Here is a 25,224-nt window from a genome sequence, read left to right as displayed (position 1 = left end):
CCCCACTGCAGCAGCCACTGGGGCCTCCCCACCATCTACAGGAGCAGCCCACCCACGGGACGCACCCATGAAGACAGATTTTGGGTTCAGAGGTCCTGCCGACTACTACCATGTGTGGAAAAATAAGTTTCCAGCCCAGGGTAAATTACCTTTGAAACCAAAATAAGTCAAAGGGAGAAATAAAGTGGGAGAAATCCGTTTATTGCTTACAACGGTCGTCCACTTCTGCTCACTCATGACTCTCATGACCCGGCTGCAAAAAGGGGTCCCACGCAACCTCTCCAGTCCGGATATGCCCTCCCTCCCCGCCTGTAACCACCTATTGGTACGGAGGTGGACTAGTTCTCTCTATCCCTTGGAAACACCTGCTGATATGGGGATGCCCTAAAGCCAGGCGAGTTTCTGGAAATACTGTAATTTTTCCCAGATTGGGATTTCTTTTTTTCCCGTTTATCATTTAGTAGGTTCTATGGCATAAGACTCCTGAAAGAAGTAAATACATTTTCTTACTGAAAAGCCAAAGTTCCAAGTACATGTTATGAAAGCCTTCAGTTTAAGGAAGTACGGAGTGTGGAGGGGAGTCTGGGAAATCAGCTTTTGTGCCAGGCACACTGTAGTAAAGAATAAATCAGATTCGCTTCCTGGTTCATAGAACCTCTACTGAAATAAGATAATCACAGAATTAAAATTGTGATACGTGCCATAAGAAAAAGATAAACTATGCTTTTAAAGCAATTAATGTTGAGCTCAACAAACAAATCCTGGGGTTGAGGGGCAATAGTGGGAGATCTGGCTTCTTAGTTTGGGAGTTAATCAAAAGAATGCTCTGAGAAAGATACGCCTAAGCAATGTCTGGTTTCCTAAATCAAGGGCTGGAGGGTTTCAAGATTTGAAGGGCCAGTATGGTTTAGGCAGAAAGGAAGTTTGGTATAGAAGGAGGTTGGGGAGGGCCAGCAGTGCTGAGGCAATTGGTTGCAGATTTCAAGTTGGTTAAGCCTAGTTAGGAGACTGGTGGGTGTACAAACTGGAGATGGAAGATGTCTTAAAATAGCTAGGATTGTGGCAAGAGATGTGGAGATCAGTGGATGGATCTGAGTGGCGTTCAGAAGTAACGTTGAGATTTGATGTTGGCTCAGGTATGAGAGTAGGGAGAGCAGAGGCGGAAGAGGTGACATGTGGCTCTGGGTGGACTCTGATGCTCATCACTGAAATAGGGTGTTCTGGAAAAGGGGTGACCATTTAGAAGATTAAAAGTACAGGAATAAGTCCAACTTTTAATATTGATTCTTCAGCTCTGGATTTAAAAGCTTTTGTAAAAACATTTCCTGAGTAGTTATTGTTTTAGTAAAATGGCTTGAAATACATTAACATTTTTATAGCTAAAGAAATGTGATTAAGTGGCCAAAGATACATGTTAGCTTTTTCCAGTGTTGCAAATGGGTGTCGGAGTGCTTAGATAGCCAGCCTCAGGGTGGAGAGTCCTCTGCGCTCCATATGGAAGAACAAAAGCTAGAACCGAGGAAGAACAGCACAAAGGTGCCAGGACCGTGGCACAGTCCTCTGGGATTAGGGCAGCCCAGCCTGGGCTGGGCTGGGGCAGGTGGGACAGTGTGCAGGTGTGCAGGCAGAAGCAAAGACTTTGGAAGGTGTGAGAGGATTCTTAAAAAGTCAGAGGAATTGGCAAAATTAATTTCACAAATATTTAGTCCACTAGAATCTATGTAACTTGGACCCAGCCTCCCTGGAAAAAAATAGATACCAACATAGACTTGTGAACACCAGCCAAATGGGAAAGAAAAGCAGTGAGTGAACAAATAATAGGGATTATTTTCATCTCTCCAGTCTGCAGAGTTTCAAAATGCATATTAGCAATTTAATTTCTTCCAGGACAGGATCCCTCGTACCCATCTATTTAAATGATGCCCCAGGAAGTTGCCTTACAACTACATTATCAGTACCTCCTGAAGAAGTAACTGCAAAAACTAATGCAAAATAATGTCAGGGGAGTACAGTTGTCCTTTGGAGCAGTAATCATTTCGTCACTTTTTTCTTTTTGTACAAGAATGTTCAGAGCAGCTTTATTCATAATAGCCCAAAACTGGGAACAGCCTACGTGTTTATCAGTAGGAAACTGGGCTGGAATATTGCGGTGTGTTCATATGCTGGGACAATTCTCAGAAATAAAAAGGAACAAACTAGTAGTACATGCAGCCACATGGATGATTCTCAAAAACACACTGAAATGCCTTATACAAAGGGTACACTTTGTTTGATTCCGTTTATATGAAATCTTGGAACAGACTGTGATGGAAAAAGGTCAGAACAGTCTTTGCCTCTGGATGGGGATAGAGGTTGACTTGGAAGAGGCCTGAAGGAACTTTCTGGGCTGATGGTGATCTGCGTTTTGGTTGTAGTTTTGGTTACAGAGGAGTCCGTACCTGTCCAAACCAACCAATCAGAAGATATCCTTAAGATTTGTACATGTCATTGTATGTAAATTATGCCTCAAAAAAAGGGGAAAAGAACTGTAAACAAATATTGAATCTAGTTAATGATATGCATGCTAAAGTATTTGAGGATGAAGTATACCAATGTCTGCAGCTTTCTTTGAAATGTATGAAAACAAAATTGAAATGGATGGAAAGAGGAATAAATAGATGAATAAAGCAAGGATAGCAACATGTAGGAGCTAAGTGAATGGGTATTGGGGTGTTCGCTGTCCAGTCTTTCAACTTTATGATTGATCATTGTCATAATACAAGTTGGGGAAAATAGTCCTGAAAGAATATTGTTTATTTTAGACAACTGAAGATTAATGTGAATATAAAGAATACAGCTCACATGAAATACACAACATATACAAGTAACTGTATTTATTTTCATGACTTCCCACTTTATGGCTTAATATTTAAATCATTTCAGTTTCTTACAGAATATATGAATCAGACATTAAAATTACTCTTATGTTGGGCACTTTCGGAATAATGCAATTGACATTTTTTCTTACCTCATCCTAGGAAACTTAGTGGTGATGCTGAAGAAGAGGTCCAAGAAAAGGAACAAGGACTAAAATTACCAGGAATTGATGAAACAGAGGAAATATAGCACAGAGAGGTAAAGGGATCTGGGGGACATTTGTCAATTTATTATCCAGTGCTTGGAGGACGTTGGAGTTTCCCAGTGATATGATCTCAGGTAAATACGGAATAACAAGAAAAAGAAAGTGTTTCTTTCTAGAATGTAGTCAGCTACTGATTTTAAAACTACCAATAGGGGCAGATTTATGCAGCACAGCAGATTTCAGTAAGGTCTGAGTGATCGTGTAATCAGAGACATAATCATACTGTACTATCCTAGTAAATCATACCATAAAATTATGCATTTTACGTAACTGACTTTAAGATAACTGGCTTTTAAAATATTTTTGGATGTCTCAGAAAGGATAGCTATGGGAGTAAGACTACACCAGTGTTATCATAAGAACATAAGCATTTTTATTCTGATTTAGACTACTGGTTTATTCAGCCCATTATTTATTTGACTGAGGTGTCAAAGACATTTCATCAGAGAAACTTCATCAGAGAACATGGTTTCTATTTTGCACCGACCTTGAAAGATTAAGGGTAACCCCAGACATCCTAGCTTAAACTGCTTGAACCCTACTTACATCATAATGTTTTATTACTCATTTTCTTATGTCATCTTTTTTGTGGATGCTGACCAAGTGTTTCTTAAAAGGAAATGGGCAAGGAAACATCTTATATTTTGAAAAGTTTTTGAGAACTATTACTCTAAAATAGACATGTTAAATTTTAACCATTATTTAGCAAATTTTATGAGTTCTACTTCAAACTGCAACCATTACCATTTATGTCATTTTTAGACTTTGGTTTAATGAAAACTAGGTGGAGAAATAAAGGCAATTGAAATTACAAAAAATTCAGAATTTTAAATTTGTAAGGTTCCTTAGACATAGGCTTACTTAGACATAGGCTTGAAACTAATGAAGAGAATATTTTTTAAAATGTATAAAGTCAGAATGCCAGTTTATTAAATTATGGTGAAATATATAACTTATATGGACCAGAACAGTCATATTGGCATGACTAGTGAACTTTTGATTTTTAAATTTTAATTATAAAAAAAATTTTGACATACAGAAAATTTGAAAGCCTAATAACTTAACACCCATATACCCATAACCTAGATTCAGCAGACATTGCTGTAACTACGTTTCTGTTTGCTGCTACACCATTTCAGAGTGGCAGATGTCATGACACCCTGCCTCATTATTTTGGCATTCCTTTCCTAAGAAGGCAATTTGCACACCTAAGAAAATTAACAGTACTTACCTAATGTGTCCAGTCCATCATGAGTATAGTTGATACTCAGATTTTTCCCCTTTATCCCAACATGTCTTTGTAGTTGCTTTTTTTCAAACACATTGCATTTTATAATTGTTTCCTTAATCTTTCTGTTCAACAATAGCCTCCCCCCACCTTCATTCCCAGTGATACTGGCTTTTTTTTTAAGACACTGGGCCAATTGTCTTGTCCATTAGTCTATCTGTCAGATTATTTCCTTGCCGTGGCATCTCAGTTGTTCATCTGAGTCTGGCCCTCGGATTCTTTGGAAACTGGAAGCTAGGTCTAGAGGCTGGCCCAGGGGAAACCTTCTTGCAGGATTGCTTCACAGAAGGTCCCATGCACATGGCATGTCACACAAAGAGAAGGGCACTAGGATGTTGGGCTGTCCCACCAGGAAGGTGCTGAGTCTCACCTTTAGTTATGAGGGTGACAGCCAGAGTGTGTTTTTACCGTTTTAATTTGGCCGTAATCTTTGGGTCACTTTTTGCACCATATGAAGACTTTTTTTCTTCATCAGCTTTTCACCTAATGATTTTTGCATCCATCCTTGCCTGAATCCGTGATTTGATTGGAGGTGGCAAAATGGTGATTTCTATTTTATTTATTTATTTAATTAACAAAGCCTATTTATTCTTGTTCAAGGACTCACACACATATTTTTTAAGCCACTAAATTGCCTTTCTGTCAATACAGTCCAGTTTGCAACTGCATTTTTTTTATTGAAGTGTTAACAATATTATATTAGTTTCATGTGTACAACAGTGATTTGACATTTATATACATTACAAAGTGATTTCCATGATAAGTCTAGCTACCAACTGTCAGCATACATATGGTATTTTATTGATCATATTCCCTATGTGGTACATTGCAGCCCTTTGACTTACTGTATTTTTTACCCTTTAATTCCTTAATCTATCTCACCCTTACCCCCTGCTCCTTCCCTCTGGCTACCACCAGATTATTCTCTGTATCTATGAGTCTGTTTATGTTTTGTTTTGTTTGTTCATTTGTTTTGTTTTCTAGATCTTATGGTATTTGCCTTTCTCTGTCTGACGTACTTCATTTAGTATAATACCCTATAGGTCCATCCATGTTGTCCCAAGTGGTAAGATTTTATTTTATTTTCATGGCTGAATAATATTCCATTTTACATATGTATATGTGCATGTATTTATATATACACATATACATAAACACACACACATCTTTGTCTATCAGCAGACACTTTGATTGCTTCTATGTCTTCGCTATCATAAATAATGCAATAAACAGGGGTGCATGTATCTTTTGGAATTAGTATTTTCATTTTTGGGGGGGATAAATACCCAAAAGTGGAATAGCTGGATTGTATGGTAGCTCCATTTGTAATTTTTTGAGGAACCTCCTACACCTCCATACAGTTTTCCTTAGTGGCTGTACCAATTTGCATTCCCATGAGCAGTGCATAAGGGTTCTCTTTTCTCCACATCCTCACCAACATTTGCTATTTCTTGTCTTGATATTAGACATTCTGACTGTTGTGAAGTGATGCCTCATTGTGGTTTTGGTTTGCATTTCTCTGATGATTAGTGATGTTGAACATCTTTTCATGTGCCTGTTGGCCATCTGTATGTCTTCTTTGGAGAAATGTCTATTCAGGTCCTCTGCCCATCTTTTAATTTGATTTTGTTTTGTTTTGTTATGTTTTAATATTGATTTGTATGAGTTCTTTATATATTTTGGGTATTAACCCCTTATCCGATATGTCATTTGCAAATATCTTCTCCCATTCAGTAGGTTAACTTTTCATTTTGTTAATGGTCTCCTTTGCTGTGCAAAAGCTTTTTAGTCCCATTTGTTTATTTTTGCTTTTTTTTCCCTTGCCTGAGGAGTCAGATCCAAAAAAATTTGCTAAGGCCAGTGTCAAAGAGCTTATGGCCTATGTTTTCTTCTAGGAGTTCATAGTTTCTGATTTTACATTTAAGTCTTTACTTTAATCCATTTTGAGTTTATTTTTGTATATGGTATAAGATAATGGTCCAGTTTCATTCTTCTGCGTGTAGTTCTCCAGTTCTCCCAGCACCGTTTATTGAAGAGACTGTCTTTACCCCATTGTTCGTTCTTGCTTCCTTTGTTGAAGATTAACTGACCATATAGTGTGGGTTTGTTTCTGGACTGTGTTCTTTCCATTGGTTCTACGTGTCTATTTTGTGCCAGTACCATACTGTTTGGATACTGTAGCTTTGTGGTATAGTTTGGTATCAGGGAGTGTGACACCTCCACCTATGTTCTTCTTTCACAAGATTGCTTTGGCTATTTGGGGTCTTTTGTGGTTCCATACAAATTTTAGGATTATTTACTCTAGTTCTGTGAAAAATGTCATTGGAAATTTGATAGGGACTACATTGAATCTGTAAATTTCTTTGAGTAGTATGGACATTTTAATAATATCAGTTCTTCCAATCCATGAGCATAGTATCTTTCCGTTTATTTGCTTTGTCTTCAATTTCTATCATCATTGTCTTTTAGTTTTCAGAGTATAGGTCTTTCACCTCTGTGGTTAAATTTATTCCTAGGTATTTAATTCTTTTTGGTGTAATTATAAATAGGATTTTTGTAATTTCTCTTTCTGATAAGTTATTGTTGTGTACAGAAATGCAACAGATTTATGTATATTAATGTTGTATCCTGCAACTTTACTGAACATTTATTCTAATAGTGGAAACTTCAAGGTTTTCTATATATAGTATCATGTCATGTGCAAATAGTGACAGTTTTACTTATTCTTTTCCAATTTTGATTCCTTTTATTTCTTTTTCTTGTCTGATGGCTATGGCTAGGACTTTCAATACCATGTTCATAAAATTGACAAGTATGGACATTCTTTTCCCTGATCTTTGAGGAAAAGCTGTCAATGGTGATTTTTCAATTTCCTTTGCTTTTTTTTCTCCATTATTGGCTGGCATTCTCCTCCAGAGAGGAACTTTTCTTCATCAACTGGGGATAATTATAGTTATTCTAAAAAGGTAATATAAATACTTTGTTCTTTTTTGTTTCATTTCTGATTTTCACAGTAAGGAGTCAGAGTAATAGTCACATATCACATACAGTTGTGGCAAATCATCCTTATTTTTAATAGATTTTTGAGTATTCAGTGTGTTGAGATGAATTTCAGTCATTATTCCTTAATGTTTAAATTATCACATATTTGCTAGTGGAAGTACCTTCATGCTACCAAACTATAAATGAAATGCAAATAAATGAATTGTAATACTATCAGGAAAATAGGAAAACCAGATGTTTGTTGACATAAAGGAATAATTATTAGTTGGGATAATATCATGGTGGTTATGTAAAAGGTATGAATCCTTACCTTTTAGAATGACTAGGAAAGATCACAAACACATATGCAAATATATAATGTGTCAGGCAGTGGATTTTTTTAAAAGGCAAGGTCCTGGGTTAGAAAGTGATGGGGTGTGCTGTGTCACAGGAGTGCAGAGGAAAGACCTCGCCGGGAGGGAGTGCTTGAGACCTGCAGTAAATAAACCATGCAGCTGTCTGAGGGAAGGGAGTTTCCAATTGCAGGGATGTGTTCAGGGAGCTCATTTGCAAGGCGTGGCAAGGCCAGCCAGGCTGGAACAGAGTGAGCCAGAGGAAGCCAGGTAGGTACTGTAGGCAGGAGTAGGTGGGGGCCGGTCACGGAGGGCACTGTCAGCTCATACACGGGCTTGGCTTTTACCCCAAGTGAGACGGGGGCCAGCAGAGGCTTGTGAGCGGAGGAAGGACATGAAATGACTTACACACTTTAAAATGGTCCCTCTATGTGCCATGTGGGTAGTAAGTTATAGGGAGCAAGGGTCAAAACGGAGAGCATTCAGGAGGCTGTTTCTATAACCAGGTGAGAGGTGATGGCATCTTTGAGGCAGGATGAAAGCAGCAGAGGTGAGAACTGGTTAGATGGTGGATGTTTGAAGGTTGAGCGACAGGATCTGCTAAGAGAAACAGAGGAGTCCAGGATGACAGCTGTCTTTGGCCCGAGCAATGGGAAGGAGATGGGGGAGTCTGAGGGAGGGGTGCGTGGAGGTGGAAGGTGGTGCATTCAGTTTTGGACATGTTAACATTAGTGACTTAGATATGCAAATGGAGATGTTGGATAGGCCACTAACTCTGCAGGCCTGAAGCTCAGGGGAGAGGTGGGGCCAGAGCAGTGAGTGCGGGACTTACCAAGCCAGGTGAGGGAGGGAAGAATGTGTGCATCCATCACTGTCTGTTCAGTTTACTATGCTTTTCTTTTCCATGTCACTCGTCACAAGGGCACTGGGGTGGTGCCAGGTAGGATCCATGGGCTTGTACAGCCAGTGGGGTTCAAGCTAGGGACCCGAGGGCTTTTCCGGTTTTACCAAACACCCCAGCTGATTTCTCAGGCAGGTGACTTGGGGGCCTTCTTTGAGGAGCACCTCGTCCTTTGACAAGGCACACCTCTCTGGTTCTCAATTCTGTAGTGTTTCTCAGCAAACCCTAGAGGAGGTGGCTGCCCCCCAACATCACTGCTTTAGCTGCACTTCTAGGCTTTACCTAACGTGTGAACATAAGAGAGACACTTACTGTGGCAGAGAAGCAGTAACAAATCCAGACACCAGTTGTCACTGCAGCGGTTATAACCATGAAGTAAAACCAGTGCCACCACACCCCTAACGCTTAGTTGCCATGTGGTCGTGAAGCCCTGCCTCCCTTGCGAGTGCCCTCTGCTCCGGGAGGCCAGCGCTCTGGCTCCCGGCGCTTTCCTTTCCCAGAGTCTCCGCCAGCCTTCCCATTGGCCAGCTTCCTTCACGAGCCGCCCCTTTCCCATAGAAGTGCTCTGATCTTTCGTGTACGTCAGATATATTAACAAATTGTTAGCAGTTAATTATAGTAAAAGTTTATGAATTGCTGGTTATGAGTCACCCAGGGTTTTATATGCTTGCTGATAAGTGGGACCCATGGGAAACAGAATCAAATCAGATACTTGGTGAAGAAAAAGGAAAGCACTGTGCAAACACGGCATATTTTAACAGACTTGAACTGGGGACACTGCCACCATGAGTCAGTGTGGCCGTGGGCACGTGACAGACTATGTCATTGGTCCTGTACACGGATCCGTGACATTCGAAGGGGTGAGTGTGCCCAGCGTCACACATGCCCTCCACATCCCGCACTATCATAACCACAGAATGACTGAACTGTAATGAACTTCTCTTCCTGCTATTAGGATGGCTGCCCTCTTTCTCAAGAGGTTAACATTACAAACCCTAAAGACTAGCAATGGCTGCATCAGGAGCTGGCTTGGCAAGTACATGGTGCAGAAGAGGACGCCCGCACAGCTGCGCCTCTTCGCTCCTGCGCCCGGGCCGCCCCACCTAACGCACACGCACGCTTTCAGTACCGACGGGGACACCCAGGACGAAAAGATGCCCAAGAGAATGAATGGAACAGATCTTAGTAACATCGGGAGGAAAATCCACGACCGGATTATTCACGTCCTTGATGAGAAGGGCAACGATCTGGGGAACATGCACCGGGCAGCGGTGATCCGGCTCATGGACGAGCGCGACCTGAGGCTGGTGAAGCGGTGCAGCGACGCGCAGCCGCCCGAGTACCAGCTCCTGACGGGCGCGCAGATCCACGCGGAGCGGCTGCAGCTGCGCAGCGAGGCCCGGGCGGCGCCGCAGCCTGGTGGGTGCGAGCTCACCACTCCCCGAGGTCCATTTCCAATGTCTTCATCTCTCCTTTATTTCCTTGATCACCCTGTAGCCACCGTCCCTTTCTTAGACCTGTGTAAGATGAGGGCACAGCAAGGTGAAGACCCCCAAAATGATGGGAGCTCCTTCCCCCTTCACCTGGGCTTTGTTGCCTGACGCCGGGCAGGCAGGTAACTGAGGGCTATGATCAAACGAGGCTCCAGAGGTGGGCTTGGGCCCCTGCGGCGTCCCGCTGGCCCACTCAGCCGTCCTCTCCCCATCTCTGAGGTGGGGCCACTGGCCGATTACCTGGAGGCGCTTCCTGAACTGGGAAGTGGCTCGCAGAGCTTCTCCCCAGCCCAGGCACTGTCACGGTATTGGCGGTAACACCATCTACGTGTACTGCTGACCACCTTACAATGTGCCTGTCATTGAAGCCATGTAGAGCCCATGAATTGCATGTTAAGTGAAGATGATTTGTTTTCCTGATTCCTAATTAAGTTCTGATCATGGAAGACTGCTTTACGGGAAATGCCCCGGAAGGGGGTCAGAGACTGGTTCCAGGGCCGCCACGGTGACGATGGTGGCTGGAAAGCACAGTAGTCGGCAGAGGCCACCTAGGGGGATAAGGTCATCGGACTGTGTCAGAGGGAAAAAGATGAACGGCCTGGAGAAGCTTGGAAGACGTTGCTGAGTTGAGAGAGGGTGGAAGGGCTCATGTGTTACAGGCATTGTTTTGTTGATAGAGAAAGAACCAAGGCCACTGGTGGGAGCTCTGAGGAAACGCGGTGTTAATAAAAGAACTCTCTTAGAAAAAGGATTTCATTTTGAAAATTAAAGAACATATAGTAAAATATAATATAAACACCCATTTATCCACTACCCAAAATGAACAAGCATTAACGTTGTCATACTTCAGGTTTTTTAAATAAAATAAAGCATTATAGAACAGTTGAAGTCCTCTACCTTTCCTGTTCCATTTTCCCTCTTGTGGCCTCAGGGTGTAGACCCAGTCCATGTCAGTAAAGTTCAAGTACATACACATGTATTCATGAACAGTATATAGGATGATTTTGTATGCCTAAAAATTATAAATGGCACACTACTGCTTTGCAGAGCTATGCAGATATAATAGCTGTTTAGCTAATTTGTTACAATTACTAAATGATATAATATACCATAGCTTTGTTAGCCCATTCCCATGGAGATTGGGCTTGTTTCCAGTTTTTCTTTATTACCAACAGTGAGCATAGCTGTCACGTCTGCCCGTGCACACCCCCGTTCTATGGGGCATCAGCAGCTTATGAGACTTCTTTCCCTGCACCCTCACCCATACTTGGTGCTGTCAGACTAACTTTTGTCATGCTGATGGGTAACAGAAATTACCATTTGGGTTTCTTCTGTGAATTGCCTATTCATCTTCCCTTTTTTCCTACCTCAATGGTTTATTCTTTGTCCCGATTTATAGGGTTCTGTCCTGTATGATGCAAAAACCTTATCCTAGGTAAACTTCTGTTTTTGCCCTTGTTTTATTACTCAAGTGTCTTTGATACAGGAAATTACCGTTTTTCTCAACAAAATTCTCCTGTCATGAGGTTACAAACATATCCTTTTCTTCTATTGGTTTTAAAGTTGTTTATTTTTTTTCATTTATTCGGTTCATTTGGGGAGGTTTTCATATGGGTTGAAACTTCCCTTAACCTCTTGTGAAACTGATTTCTCTCGATGCTTTTAGTAAGGGTTCTGTCCCTTTCCAGTGAAATCCTTTCTAATGGTCAGGATCTCCATGTCCAGTAGCCCCATCTGATGCAGCCCGGGTGACCCCCTTGTAATTGGGTGGGCATCCCCAAGGAGACAGATGATCAGAGTACATCCCAGATGCTGACCCACATTGGAAGAGAAAATAACAATTAAGTATATTGTAAGCTAAACTTGTCCTTTTGAAGGCCCATTCTTTTGTCCTTTCATCAAATGACGGTAATGATAAATGGAAGTATTTCGTATTTGAAGAGTCTTACTTGGCAAGTAAAAAATTGGTATCTTTAGTAGGTCTATCATCTCCTCTGTTTAAAAAAGTATTCACTGGTCTGTGAAACTAAATGCAGATGAGAGGAACTGTTAGGGCCCCTGTGGTACCCTAAGAGTTTATGATGTGTTCATGACAAAATTCAGGTCTCACAGATGGATGAGCAAATAGTTCTAACACCAAGTCTTGATGTTTCAAACTAGGACCAACCCCGACAAAGGAACTAACTTTTTCTTCAAGTATTGCACAACATGATTTGGACACAAAGAGGAAACAGATTCAGCAGTGGATTGAGAAAAAATACAAAGTTCAAATTACTATAAAGAAAAGCAAGAATGATCAAGAGCCGGAAAATAAAATTGTAAGTGAAAGTAGATATGAATAACTGCTTGTGTTGTTTTCTGATTTAGAAGAACAATTTGTAGGAAATCTAGAAAATGAAAATAATTGGTAATTGTACCCAGTCCTGGGAGCTTTCCAATCTGTTTTTCACAATGCCAACATGTGTGTATGCATTATTTTCCTTTGTAGCATAAATATTTTGCCATGTGAAAATATTCCACCTCACAACTTAAGGGCTATAAACTATGCTATTTCACAAATTGTAGAATATCTAACATTTAAATAGAAGAACTAGGAACTTTATATTCATTTTTGAAGTTTGTTTCCTCTTTATATATAAGGCTTCTAGTAGGCATTTATAAAGCCAAATTGTCTTTTAGAAAAAAGTGTCCGTTTTCAATCCCAGGATACTTAAGGAATATCTATTTTGCGTACAGAGTGAGATAATATATCTGCAATTAAAAGGTAGCGTAGTCCTGTGGTTTTGAACCCTTGTCCCACTCAGGCCTAGATCGCAGCACAATTAGTCCAGAGTCTAGAACCAGGTGTCTATTTCTAATTACCCCAAGCAATTTTGTTTTAGTGTTGGGAGATGGGCTGGCAGCAGATGGGGCATGAAGAGGTACTCTGCCAGCGCCCAAACCTACTACTCTTCGTGAGAGGGTGGTCTGGGCCCAGACACAGCCTTTCAGTGCCCTGACAGAGTAAGGATTTTAAGACCATTTTAGTGCATTAGTTTAACTGCCTGGTTATTGTACAGGTTTCAGTCAGCCTAACCAGATATGTACAATTGATTTAGCTAGTCTCTTAGATAGGAACTCAGAAAGGCTGGTGTTTATGGGTATTAAAGCATAAACACTAGAAAGAATCAAAGACACTGGTTTTAAATTAATCGTCGGCTTTTTTCCTTTTAGGAGGGGATATTTAATCACATACTCCAGACTATGCCTGGAATAGCTACCTTCTCATCCAAGCCACAACCTGCTAAAGGAGGAAAAGCTGTAATGTGTATTCTTCGTCCTTTAAGCAAAAAGGAAGAGAATGCTTACAGAGAAACTGAAGGTACCCAGAAAGGAGACACTCTGAACAAAGAAAATGGAAATGACAGAGGATCAGATGTTCTGCATTAGTGATTTTAATAAAAATGTGCTTCAGAGAGACAGTAACTGAGGTGGCCAGTCTGTAGTCCTTGAAAAAAAGCCATCTGACATTAGCTGAGGGTAAGTATTGCAACTGTCGAGAGCACCTTGTCTTCAGTACAGTTCAGTGACTCTCCATTTTTAGGCAACGATAAGCCTTGTTCTTGTTTCCTTTTAGGAGGGATATATCCACTGAGACGGGAGGCCAAACTCCGTTTTTCACGAGATGGTTTTACCTTTGGGGATAGGAAGACAGATTATTAGAATTCAGAGTCAAAATGACGTGAACTAACTTACAGCAGATGCACACCCGACAGGTACCCAGCCCTCCTTTATAAACGCAGTCTGTGCAGCTGCTCCCAGACATGGTGCAGATTCACAGCAGCAGGTAGCTGAAAATACTGTGAAGAGACTTTGTGCTTTAAAATTTAGTTTGTCTAAGTCATCTCCACTTACTTTGAGCTTCATTTTCTTCTTGTCAGGATCATGAACAACAGCATGCCTAGTGAGACTTTGCTACAATGAAAGAAAAAGAAAAAAGTTATATTTTATAAACATTGCCATTTGGTGTCTATTAATGTGTAAAATCCACGAGTCCTTTAAATAAACTGTCAGCCTTCTTTCTGTCATGTTTGGTTGAGGGATCGGACATAAAAAAAGATTCCCCACTGAAGCAGAATTTCTCCTCAAACCCTGGACTCGAATCACTGCCTCCCTCGGGTGAGGAAAACTGGCAAGTCTCAACAGCCTGTGGCGCCTCAGTTCTCTCCCAGGCAAGAGCGAGGGTGGGGGCCCAGCTCCGTGTAAACACTGCCACGCTGAGAGGGGGTCCCCCGAGTCTGCGTGGACAGCACTCCCAAACTCCAGCGGGAAATCCGATCGAAGTCTTGCTGTCCTTGACCACGTCGGCTCCAAGCTGATTTCTGATGGTTCGGACCTGTGCCGGGCCAGTCTTGTGCCCCCCTTTGGTCTTTACTGGGATTCATGGTCAGCCCCAAGAGCAACAACCGGGGCAGGTCTGCAGAGCCGCTCGGGCCCTCCACCAAGCGTCACGTTCTCACCACCCGAATCTCACCAAGGTCAGACTAGGTTCCCGCAGTGCTGGGGCTCCTCGTGTCCCCATGGCCCGTCGCCCTTCTCAACCCCTAGAGGACAGCAGTCTAACAGGACGGCCCGGGACGTGTCCGAAAGGACACAGTGTACTCCGATAGAATAAGCCTGGAATACCACAGGCCACTGGCTCTCAAACTCAGTCCACACGAGAAACACCCCGAGGGTTTAACACAGACGACTGGGCCGCCCCCCAGGGTTTTCGTCTCCCTGGGCCTGGGGTGGAGCCCACGCACATGCACTTCTGGCAAGTTCCTGGGCAGGGGCCACACTCTGAGAACCACTGGCCCAGGCAAATCTGGTGCCTGACAGACTTTGGGTAAGAACTGCTCCTGCAGAGGCAGGGGTGGAAGGTCGAGCCCTGCTCGCCAGCCTCCGCCACCCGCAGGCCCTGGGAACCGCCTCGGAACCCAGGGCTCCTGAAGGACGCTGCGTGAGGGTGGGTACTCACTTTCATTGCGAACGCCTTGCCGCAGCCAGCGTGCTCACACGTGAACGGGCGCCGCTCCTCGTGGAAGGAGAGAATGTGGCTCTGGAGGTTGAACACGCTGGTGTAGGCTCTACCGCAGCCCTCCCGCGGGCAGCGGCACACATCCCTTTCTGGGGCATGACTTTTCATGTGTTGCTTTAGATAATCTTTGCGTTTAAATGTTTTCCGGCATACTTCACAAATTATTTCCTCTGGAAAGGGTAGATAAATTTATCCAATTTCCCCAGGTATTACCATATAGAAAAAAAAAACTAAATATATAAGTAATGTATTCTATGCCAAAATCTTAGGACTCTCATAAATCAGAAATTTCAGAGAAAATGAACTCGAGTTTTTATTGCTTGAAAGTTTGTCTCAATTCTCCCAAGTCCTTAGAAAGAGTCACATTCCTTTGCCAAGGAGCAGGGCTTCTCGGCGTGCTGGCTGTGGGCAAGGGGAGAAAACTAAACAAACCGTTTCCCTCGTTGTCCTCCCACACACAGGCCCCCATTTCCCAAACTGTCCACACAGCACCAGTGCCTCCCCAGGGGCTTCACTGGCCGGAGCCCTTACAGAGAGCGGCATAGCTCTTCCCGAAGCTGGGACCACAGACGCCTGTCTGCTCATCTGTCATGAGCTGAGGCCCCCAGCACACCGCAGAACACCATACAGAAATTCTGTTATTTAAGGAGCATATTTACCATTTCACTCTTGAAAAGCACTAAACCAGTTCTACGGGGCGAATATTCGGACCGTGCCATTCGCGTCTGCCTTACCTTTATGGGTTTCTCTCACATGTTTCAGAAGCTCTGTCCATGTTTTTGCCACAAAGGAACATTCTTTCTGACACACATAGCCTATTAAGGAAAAAAAAAAAAAAGACAGGTGAATTGCCTTTTGTGACTATTCAGTGTAAGCATGAATTGTAATTAGGGAACTTGCACGCCTATATAATTGTTCTCCTACTTCCCCTAAGTCCATTCTGTTGGTCTCAAGAGGTGGGAATAAAAACTAAGGGAAGTTTATTATATAGTAAAGCCAAACAGCCGTATAGCACGGTTCTTCCCCCGGGATGCTGCCTTAGCGGACCGCACAGAAAGAAGGGCCTCACCCCCACTGCTGCTCCGGTAAGCTGGGCCCACCGCACGCGGACTCCCAGCTGCTCAAATCCCCTGCCCCCAAGGCTCGGGGCTCCTTCCCCTCCCGGTGCCACGCTCGCCTCTTTCCCCCTCAGCAAGAGAGGTACATGGTCCCTTGTCCTCAGCAAACCGCCGACACTGAACTCAGCAGCCGTGTGCCTATCCCCTGGGTTCCTCGGGTCTTACCACCTTGGAAGTTTTATACCGCAAACAGGAGGCAGGCAGAAGGGGGACTAGGGGGCCCCGGGAACACTGACCAAGCGGGGACACTGGGCAAAGCATGGGGCTTGGGCTAATCAGTCGGTGCAGCTGCCAGCCCGAGTTTCAGCCCACTAAGTACTAGGTAGGACCTAAAAGGAGAGAGGCTGCCTCCCAATCCCAGCTACTAGTGTCTTGTTTAAAAAAAAAATTCTAGGGCTTGGGAAATAGCAATATCGATGTCAAAAATCTCTCATGGAAACAGATAATAGGTTTAAGTAGTTTAAGTCTTTTTGAAAAAAGTTATGATCTGATTACTTCAATAACCTCAAACTATTACTTAGCCCTTTACATGGCTACAGGGAAAAGAATAGTACAGGGTGTAAAGACAAGAGGTCAAAAACAACTGAAAAAAGGCAAAACTGCTGAGTGCTAACTTTCTAAGTATAAAGCATAACCAGGCACTTGTAAACAAAAACAATTTGAACAACAGTGACGAGTAGTGGGAGAACAGGATACAGAGTGCTGACTGTCAAGAATATAAAACCTGACTAAGCGGAACAGTGTCTCTGCCTGTGTTGTCTGACCGTGGAACAGCCGGAAAGCCCTTAGTCAAAGAAGTAAACAAATACACCCTCTTGCTGGCGTATCAACTCAAGTGCGGAGCACAGAGGGTGGCACATACCCTCGTGGACCTTGCCGTGCCGCTTCAGCCCGCCGGGAGAGGCGAAGTGCTTCCCACATCCTTCACGGGTACACCTGGTCAACAACACACAGAGTCGGGGCCAATCCGTTTCCCAGAGAACCCCACGTCGGGGAAACATTACTCTGTCCTTTCCTCCAACCAAGGTCTCCTCTTCCCACAACCAAACCAATCATAAAGATGAGATTTAATCAGTAGACCCAATCATAGGTGAAATCAAGTTACATGATTGGCCTTGCAGAAAAACAGAAAAAAACCATTGCTTTTTTCAGCTTAGTGATCAAACCAGTTTTTGTTTTGTAGTTCTGAAAATAGGCTGTTTTCACAGCTACAAAAGATGCCTTAGGTAGACACTTAGGTGCCTAGCTTTTCTACTGCTGCTGCCCTGGGACAGTGCGGAAAGAACGCAGGGTGGCAGCTGCGCCCGCCCCGGTGAGAGAGGCTGGGCAGGCACTACGGCGGGCTCTCGCCTAGACAGCCAGACTCCGGACCCCTGGGCAAGTCTGCCACAGGTACAGTCCCCCTTTCACATTCCTCATGAAACCCTCTCGGAAGCAGGTGAAGCCATCACCTTTACCCGACAGGAAAGGAATACTTGGTGCAGCCACGGTGATGTTTCATATCAGTGAACAGGCTCTACAGGACTAGTTAGGTCAGTTCTTAGCCTCCCCTTCAAAGCTTAACCACAGCTGTATTTGTCTTACAAATTATTTTGAAACACATTAAATGTTTCTTTTAGAGAAACAAAAGTGAAATTATACTTCTGAACTGCCCCAATATATACAAGGGCATCCACTGTACAGTTAACAGGAAAATATTACAAAGCTGTTTCAGAACATTTTGCATCTGACCTTTGCATTTCAATCTATTCCCACCTGCAGTTTAACAGATTTCCACCCAGGTAAGGTACCTACTTGAATAGTGGCTCATTGGTATGCTGGCACTGATGGATTTTCAGCTGCTGATGTTTCTTAAAGGTCTCTGTACAACCTTCAAAACTGCACTGTTTAGTAAAGGTTTGTTAGTCTGAGAAAAATCAAAGAACAGTTCATAACAATCCCCTTAAAATAAAAATACTGCAGAGATTTTACACTCACTCTTTCATCCATTTAGTTACTATAAAATTCTGTGTCAAGTTTTGAAGAGTAACACCTTTCAAAGAGCAAAGATGTTTCATCTGGGGCACTCTACCAGTATTATACTTCAGTTAGCACTAAAATATTTGCTTGCAAAAATAAAGTGTTATAATTGCTGGTGTCAGACTAAATTTAGATATTTGACAGACAAAATTTGGTTGATGAAAATTTAAAAGACATAGGCAACAGGCATAAAAATATTCAGAGAACATAAAATCATACTTACTACATATTGTTTTTTCTGATTTTCATGTTTGCGTTCAAAATGTTTCTTTAAGTTTGATTTTGTGTTGAATCTTTGATCACAGCCATTAGCTGCACAACTGTAAGAAATTGTACAAATTAAAATATTAAGCCAAGAAAAGAGAGGTTTCAAGATGCATATACCCTCCTACTTTATAAAAGCTAGTTATTCCATAGTGTAAAAATCTTTTACAAATTCCAAAGTGTGAAGCTATACCATGTATGCCTCAGCTCTGACATGATAATCACATAATGAGATGCATTTTCATATTACGCTTCTGCAAGGCACACTGCATCAGACGTCTTCCCCATGCTGGGCAGAGGGCAGGAGAAAAACACGGGTTCCAAAGCCCAAACCCTGCTTAGACTTAAGCCATGTTTAAGTTAGACTGTTCTCAGCTTAGAATTTGATGACCTCAGTTTTGCTTGAAATGTCACCATAAACTGCATTTCTAAAAAGATCTCAAAAAAAAAAAAAAAACAAGTTTCAGCCTATTATTAGTGGTAAGAACAGATGTTTGGAGCAGAACCATAAAGCATTATTTCTGGCACATCTCCAAGCCATTCTAGTTCCCCTGGACAAGCATTTCTGTATCGTGGCCTAGAATCACCTGCATTTGTAGTGAAGTTGTGGGGTTTTTCTAACGTGCTCTTTTTGTGATGAGTTTTCATAAAGCCTGAGGGATGAAGCAGGACTCACAAGCCTCAGACTCAGTTCTGATTCCTGGTAACACTGAGTAATGGTCCCTTCAGGCACTGCCAACCCACAGAGACAGGCAGAGGAACATGGAGCCGAAGGGTGCGCAGTGGCGGCGGGAGGTGTGCCCGAGGCCCGCTGGCAGCGCAGAGGGGCACTGTGGCAGACACACCGCAAGTCCCAACGCGTGTTTCTGACCTCAGAGACAGAGCGCCGAGTGTCAGCTGGCCCTCAGAAACAGAGCTTTTCCCAGGCTCCCCTGCAACTGGGAGTGCCACCCGGCTGTTTCTGGCCCACCCTGGGCAACTCCCACAAAGTGTCTAAACAGGGGACCCTCTTTTGCCCTTTCCTCCATCCTGGTGGCTGGGACACTTATGTGACAGCTGAAAGCTCCAACAGTCACCTTGGGCCATGATGCTGGAGCCCCAGAATGAGGACAGCAGAGGCAAGTCAGGAGGAGCCCGGGCCCGGAGGGCTGTGGGGCACCCCAGGTGGGTGCCCCAGTGTTTCTGTTTCAGTCACATAAGAGAAACAGGCTCTCTGGTTCAAGCCTCTGGGGTGCAAGGTTTTCTGCCACTTGATTTTACTTCTGACACAGACATCGAACCCAAGAGCGTGGGGTGGCACAGAGCCATGCAAAGTCCCAACAGGAACCAAAGGACAGGCCCAGAGGCATGAGACACCTAGCAAAGTTGTGGGGGGGTTTGCTGCTGGCCAGTTAGGAAAGCTGGACCACATTTCATGTCGGGGAGTCAAGCACATGCAGAGCAAGATCACAGAAAGGCCAAATCACAAAGGTCACATATATATGTGACACAGTAAGAAGGTGGACCTCGATATGTAAGCCGTGCTTAAAACCTCTGCACAATCTTAAGAAGGGAAGCGACCTGGAGGGCAGCGTGGGAGAGGGCCGGGCTGGAGGCCGAGAACACCCTTGGCATTCACGTGAGGAGGAAGGGCCTGAAGTAAGGCAGAGGCAGCTGGTGCAGGGAGAGGAATTTGAGGGATAAGTAACAGGATTTGGTGACCATTTACCAAGGGAAGAGAAGAATGAGGTGTCTGGGGGGCTGCGTTTCCTCTGCTGTAGGTCACTGGGTAGATAGGGATGCCACCCGACAAAGACAGGGAGGAGAAGCGCAGGGAAAGCTGAGCTCAGACTGTTCCAGAAGGGATCTGTGCAACTTAAGCAGCAGAGAGACAGCCCAGCGGCACTGCCCAGCGAGCAGCTGGGAATGCGGGTCAGGAGAGAGTAAGAGGTCTGGGCTGGGGGAGTGGGAAGAGATGGTCACAGTTATCCTGTTCCAGGGGAACAGCCGTCACCCTTCTAATTCACCCTGTGCACCTATACAAGCCTCATTTTTTAAGACTGATTTTTTAAATAGCCTACAGTAACTTAGCTCAGAAACCAAACAGCAGGAAGAGATGGTTGCCCCATGTCCCTCGGTCCCTGCCCCCTCCCCACCCAGTACTCCCCATCACTCCCAAGACACGGGACAATCTTTTTAGTTTTGTTATGTAACTTGTAGGGTTTCTTTATACAAACAGAAGCAAACATAAATACAGGTTCTTTCTGTCTACTTCCCCACCTTTTTACACATAAAGGTAGCCCTCTATACACTCTTCTGACCCTCAGCTTTGCAATTAATGTGCCCTGGAGATTTTCTCACAGCTTCGCAGACAGCACTACACTCACTTCTCCAGCTGTATCACACTGACCCACAATGCTGACACGCTTTAACCAGTCCCTCCTGATGGGCCTGTGGGTAGTTCCCAAGGCTTTGCGACTTCTAAAAGCACTGCACACAACTTGTACGTGCATTTAAGACAGGCACAAGTATATCTGCAGAACAGAGTCTCTGAAGTGAAATTTCCAGGTCAAAGTCTGTATCCCAGCCCTACTTTCCAGACCATGCTTAGCTACTCCTTGCTGGTTTAAGTGAACTATATTTTGAAAAAAGGTAAGCTTCACTTAGGGTAATTTACTTTGACACTGTGTGCTTGAAGAGGGACTGAAATAAAGACATCTGCCTTCCTTAGTACTGTGCCCCATTCCCACTGGCCAACGCGCTGGTCCGACAGAAAAGATGGCCCTCCTCATGGAAAATGACAGTGAGGGGAAACGACAGTTGTACCACTAACTCCCCTTCTCGGACTGTGTGGACCTTGGTGAGACACGAGACACTCCACGTTTAGTGTCATCTTAAAACTAAAAGAAATCAACCTGGATCATTAGAAAACCTTACTGCTCAAGGAACTGTCTCATAAAACAAAATTATGGTATCAAATCCTACCTTCTGCAAACCTGCCATACCACTCTCTCCTGATACAGTCTGGATATAGCTCTGGACAGCTATTAAATTTGTTTTGCTTTTTTCAGTGCAAACTAAGTGTTTTCACGGGATGGGACATTTTGTTTAGTGGTTCTCAAAGTGGGGCTGTCAGACTAGCAGTATCACCACCTGGGAACTAGCGAGAAATGCAGATTCTCAGGTCCCACCCCATGCCTACTGGAATCAGGAACTCGGGGAGGGATCCAGCAATCTGTATTTTCACAAACTCTCTGTGTGATTCTGCTGTACCCTGAATTTAAGATCCACTGCTTTAAAGAAGTATCTGATTTAAAAGAAAAGCAGTACCCCAACCCTTTCAGAAATGGTCAGCAACTCTAAGCATAAAATTTAAAGTGGTATGGAGAGATGCATGGGCTTATTTGAAGAAATATAAGATAAACTGTTTAAATCTCTACTTTTTCATCCTTTTATCTCTTATCCCAGCAGCTTTTCAGCTCATGAAGACCCTGACAATGCACAGCCAACTTGCCAAGAGGCCATTTTCCATCCAGCCTGAACTGTTTTTGAGGCTGATTTCCCACTCAGTATTTATTTTAAAGGGAAACAAAAAGACGCAAACTCAAGAGAAATTCAGGTCAGCTCATTCCAAAAGGTACTGCACACAAATGACCCACAAACCCCTGTTCTCTTCTGCACATTCAAAAACTAGACCTCCCCTGTATCAGGAGATGCAAATGAAGGAACCACCATATTCTGGAGCTCACACGTTAGCATCTCCTTCCCAGGTCTAAACGCCTGTCACAACCACTTCAAAGGCCTCGAAACTGTTCTCTACTCACACAAAGGGCTTCTCTCCAGTGTGGATGAGGACGTGGCGGCTCAGATGGTAATCCCTGGCAAAGGTTTTGCCACACCCTTCATGGTCACAAACAAACGGTCTCTAGCAGGAAAGGAAGAAAAAAGCAAGTGAGTCCTGCCACAGGCAGGTAGTGGCTCGTATTAGTCAAAGGCCCCAAATGTCTAATAGGCAAAGCCATGGACTCTGTCTCCTGAGATGGTTTCCACTTAGTAGGTGCTGAACACCTGCTGACCAAGGCCAGAGGTTTTCCTGTGCGAAGTTACACGACACAAATGCCCCAACTTCTCAGTCACTGCAGCGGAGTTTGCTCTCTGAACAGCATATGAAATAAGCAGGCAGCCTGCACAGTAACAGAACAGCGTTGCTAACCTGTCTCTGACCTCACGCTGGCCATCAACAGAACCCCCTTTAAGATGACTTGTCTGCTAGGAGCACAGCCTCTGTGCACAGATCTCTACCACAGCACATGTCTATTCACTCAAAGCCTAGGACAGGTGTCTTGTCCTGGACAAACCCAGCGCCTGGCTAAAGAAATGCCTGGCACAGCCACAGGAGCATGTGTCCCACATGAAAGAGGTCACAGGTCCCAGGGCAGAGCAAGCAGCTCATGGCCGGTTTTCAACCACCCTTTGGGACCCAGTTGAGAGGAGGAGACTCCATTCTAACTCTACAAGAAAAGTCAAAACACATCCCCCAAATAACCAGTCTTGTTTATTTAGCAATAGAAAACACACCACTATGACAGTCCAGGAGGTGGTACCCAGGCCTCGAATGACAATACTAGTAGCAAATCAAGTGGCAGGAAGACAGATGAGCTGTATTACTGGGGCAGATCCACAGAACTGCACGCACTGTCCTGGAGCAGCTCAAGAAATACTTGTCAAATTAACATGTGAGGTTTGGGACAACCAAGATGACTAAGTTATCCAGGCTGCATGAAGGAAACAGGCAGTGCTGATATCCCAAATACAGCACACATGTCTAGTGGGGAAGGTAGGCTCTAATTTGCACTTACTGGTCAAAGAGCCCAGAGCTGGGGAACAGAATGGGCGAGAGGAAGGACAGGGGAGGCAGAGCAGAAGGGAATGTTAATGAGTGGAGTCAGCACTGGGTGAGAATGCCGGAAGAGCTGGGCAGGGTGGATGCAGTCAAGGGGAGGAAGCAGCCAGTGAAAAGGGCCAGAGGGGGAGAAGCTAAAGAGCTACAGAAGGTTCCAGGGGAGGAAATGGTCAGCCTTCAAATGCTGGCAGGGGTAAGGGGAGTGGAACCACGGGAACATGTGGAGGAGTGGCCCCAAAGTCAGGCAGGTGCCTGAAGCAAAGGCAGGGACTGCAGGTCCCCAGTTTAAGAAACAAGGGCCTTCATTCAGCTGAGGCAATCCAAAGCCGGGCTCTGCCAAAAATTGGGAAATTGGGAGACCCCCTCACCTGCCATCTGCCAAAGGTTTCTTACTGTCCTCACAATAAATCGCAGCTCCAAACGCATTTGTACTCTGGCCTACAAATGATGCCCCCAGGCCTGCTTCTTGGACGCCTCTTGTCCAGTCCCCACCCAAACACACCTATGCCCTCCACCCCAAGACCACAGGCAGCTCTCTGCCTGGATGGTTGTCCCTCAAATGTCCACATGGCTAGGTCCTCGCCTTCTCATTCAGGCCAAAAGAGGGGCCTTTCCTGGCCACCCTCCAGTAGCCCCTGCTTTCCTGCGTCTCATTCCTACATACTCCTTTGTCCAACTCAAAGCATAAGGTCCCGGACAGCAGAAGCCTTGCCTGTTTTGTTCATTACTCTCTCTGCAGGGGTAGAATGGTACTGGATAATGCAGGTAAGAACCCACCCCCACGCTGCTTGCAAAAACCTCGTTCTTTTAAGGTATCCTCCTTTCCAGTCCCAGGAAGTGGATGCTTAAGGCAGATGGCCTTTGGGGGTAAGAGAGGGTTTCCAACAGTTCAAGTATTTACAGATTATGGAAGGGCGGTGATGGGCCAAGACTCAAGATCAAAGAAGGGGAAATGGTTGCTTAGTAAGTCCGGAGTCAATGGCGAGTATAGCTCTGTCCTATAACTAATAACTAAGGTCCTGGAACTTCCTGTCTACCTCTTCGGCTCATTCCATGGCCTAAGGCATAGCTGGTTCGCTTCTGAAGTCTAGGGTGCCAAAACCACACTCGTCTTGCAAAGCCAGGCCTGCAGCCCTGCGCACCCACGCGCTGTCCCCAGGCAGCTCAGGCAGAGCCCACCTGGCGGGCCACCGTGTCACTGGTCCCTGCGCCTGGACGCCACGTCCCTCCGCGGCCCAGCCTGCAGCCTCGTTACCTCCCCCGTGTGCTTGCAGAGGTGTGCGTCTAGCTTCCAGGCCTTGTTGTAATTTGCGCTGCAGTCGGGGAAGGAGCAGATGAACCGCCTAGGGAGTGCGGGAGGCGGCGGGGGCGGGGCGGGGCTCTCGCCGGCAGCGACGAACGCATCGGCGATGGTCAGGGATGACACCGCCTCGGCGACCGAGGCCTGTGGCTCCAGGGCGCCCGGGGCCAGGCGCTCGGCCACGTGCCGAGCCACGTGCAGCGAAGGGCTGCGAGCGACCGACGCTGGACCCACGCTGACCGCTCCCGTGACAGCCTCCAGCCCGACCCGCCGCTCTTCCGGGAGCGCGGCGGGGCGGGACTGACGCGCAGGCGCACGGACAGCAGGCCCCGCCCCGCCCTGGCTCGAAGTTTGCGCATGCTCTGACGAACCAAGGAGAGTCGGATTTCGCCTTTTGCAGTCTTCTGCTCGTCCCCGGGCACTGCTTAAATAGGACGTGTTTCC

The 25,224-nt window shown here is 44.8% G+C and overlaps 2 protein-coding genes across 3 annotated transcripts in view; one reads left to right on the top strand and one right to left on the bottom strand.

Moving 5' to 3' along the window:
* Positions 1–14,196, top strand: part of MTIF3 (mitochondrial translational initiation factor 3) — a 20,168-nt gene extending 5,972 nt beyond the window's left edge. The window contains exons 2-5 of one of the 2 annotated variants that reach the window (XM_017676429.3): positions 3,018–3,114; positions 9,601–10,064; positions 12,299–12,456; positions 13,352–14,196. In XM_017676429.3, coding sequence (XP_017531918.3) covers positions 3,086–3,114; positions 9,601–10,064; positions 12,299–12,456; positions 13,352–13,567 — 867 coding nt within the window. In that variant the 5' untranslated portion in view covers positions 3,018–3,085 and the 3' untranslated portion in view covers positions 13,568–14,196. Of the gene's footprint in view, positions 1–3,017; positions 3,196–9,600; positions 10,065–12,298; positions 12,457–13,351 lie in introns of those variants that run through there. The other variant, XM_017676430.3, reaches the window with a different exon arrangement.
* Positions 13,550–25,224, bottom strand: GTF3A (general transcription factor IIIA; the record flags this gene model as incomplete). Its single annotated transcript, XM_017676427.3, has 9 exons — positions 13,550–13,812; positions 14,033–14,092; positions 15,138–15,367; positions 15,932–16,012; positions 17,178–17,251; positions 18,110–18,198; positions 18,558–18,654; positions 22,402–22,502; positions 24,736–25,224. Coding segments are annotated over 9 exons (1,386 nt in total), but the record flags the coding sequence as incomplete, so codon positions are not given.

This window comes from Manis javanica, chromosome 1 (assembly GCF_040802235.1).
Source record: "Manis javanica isolate MJ-LG chromosome 1, MJ_LKY, whole genome shotgun sequence".
Classification (NCBI taxonomy): domain Eukaryota; kingdom Metazoa; phylum Chordata; class Mammalia; order Pholidota; family Manidae; genus Manis; species Manis javanica.
The sequence above is the reverse complement of the archived record's forward strand: the minus strand, read 5'-3'. Positions and strand labels throughout refer to the sequence as shown.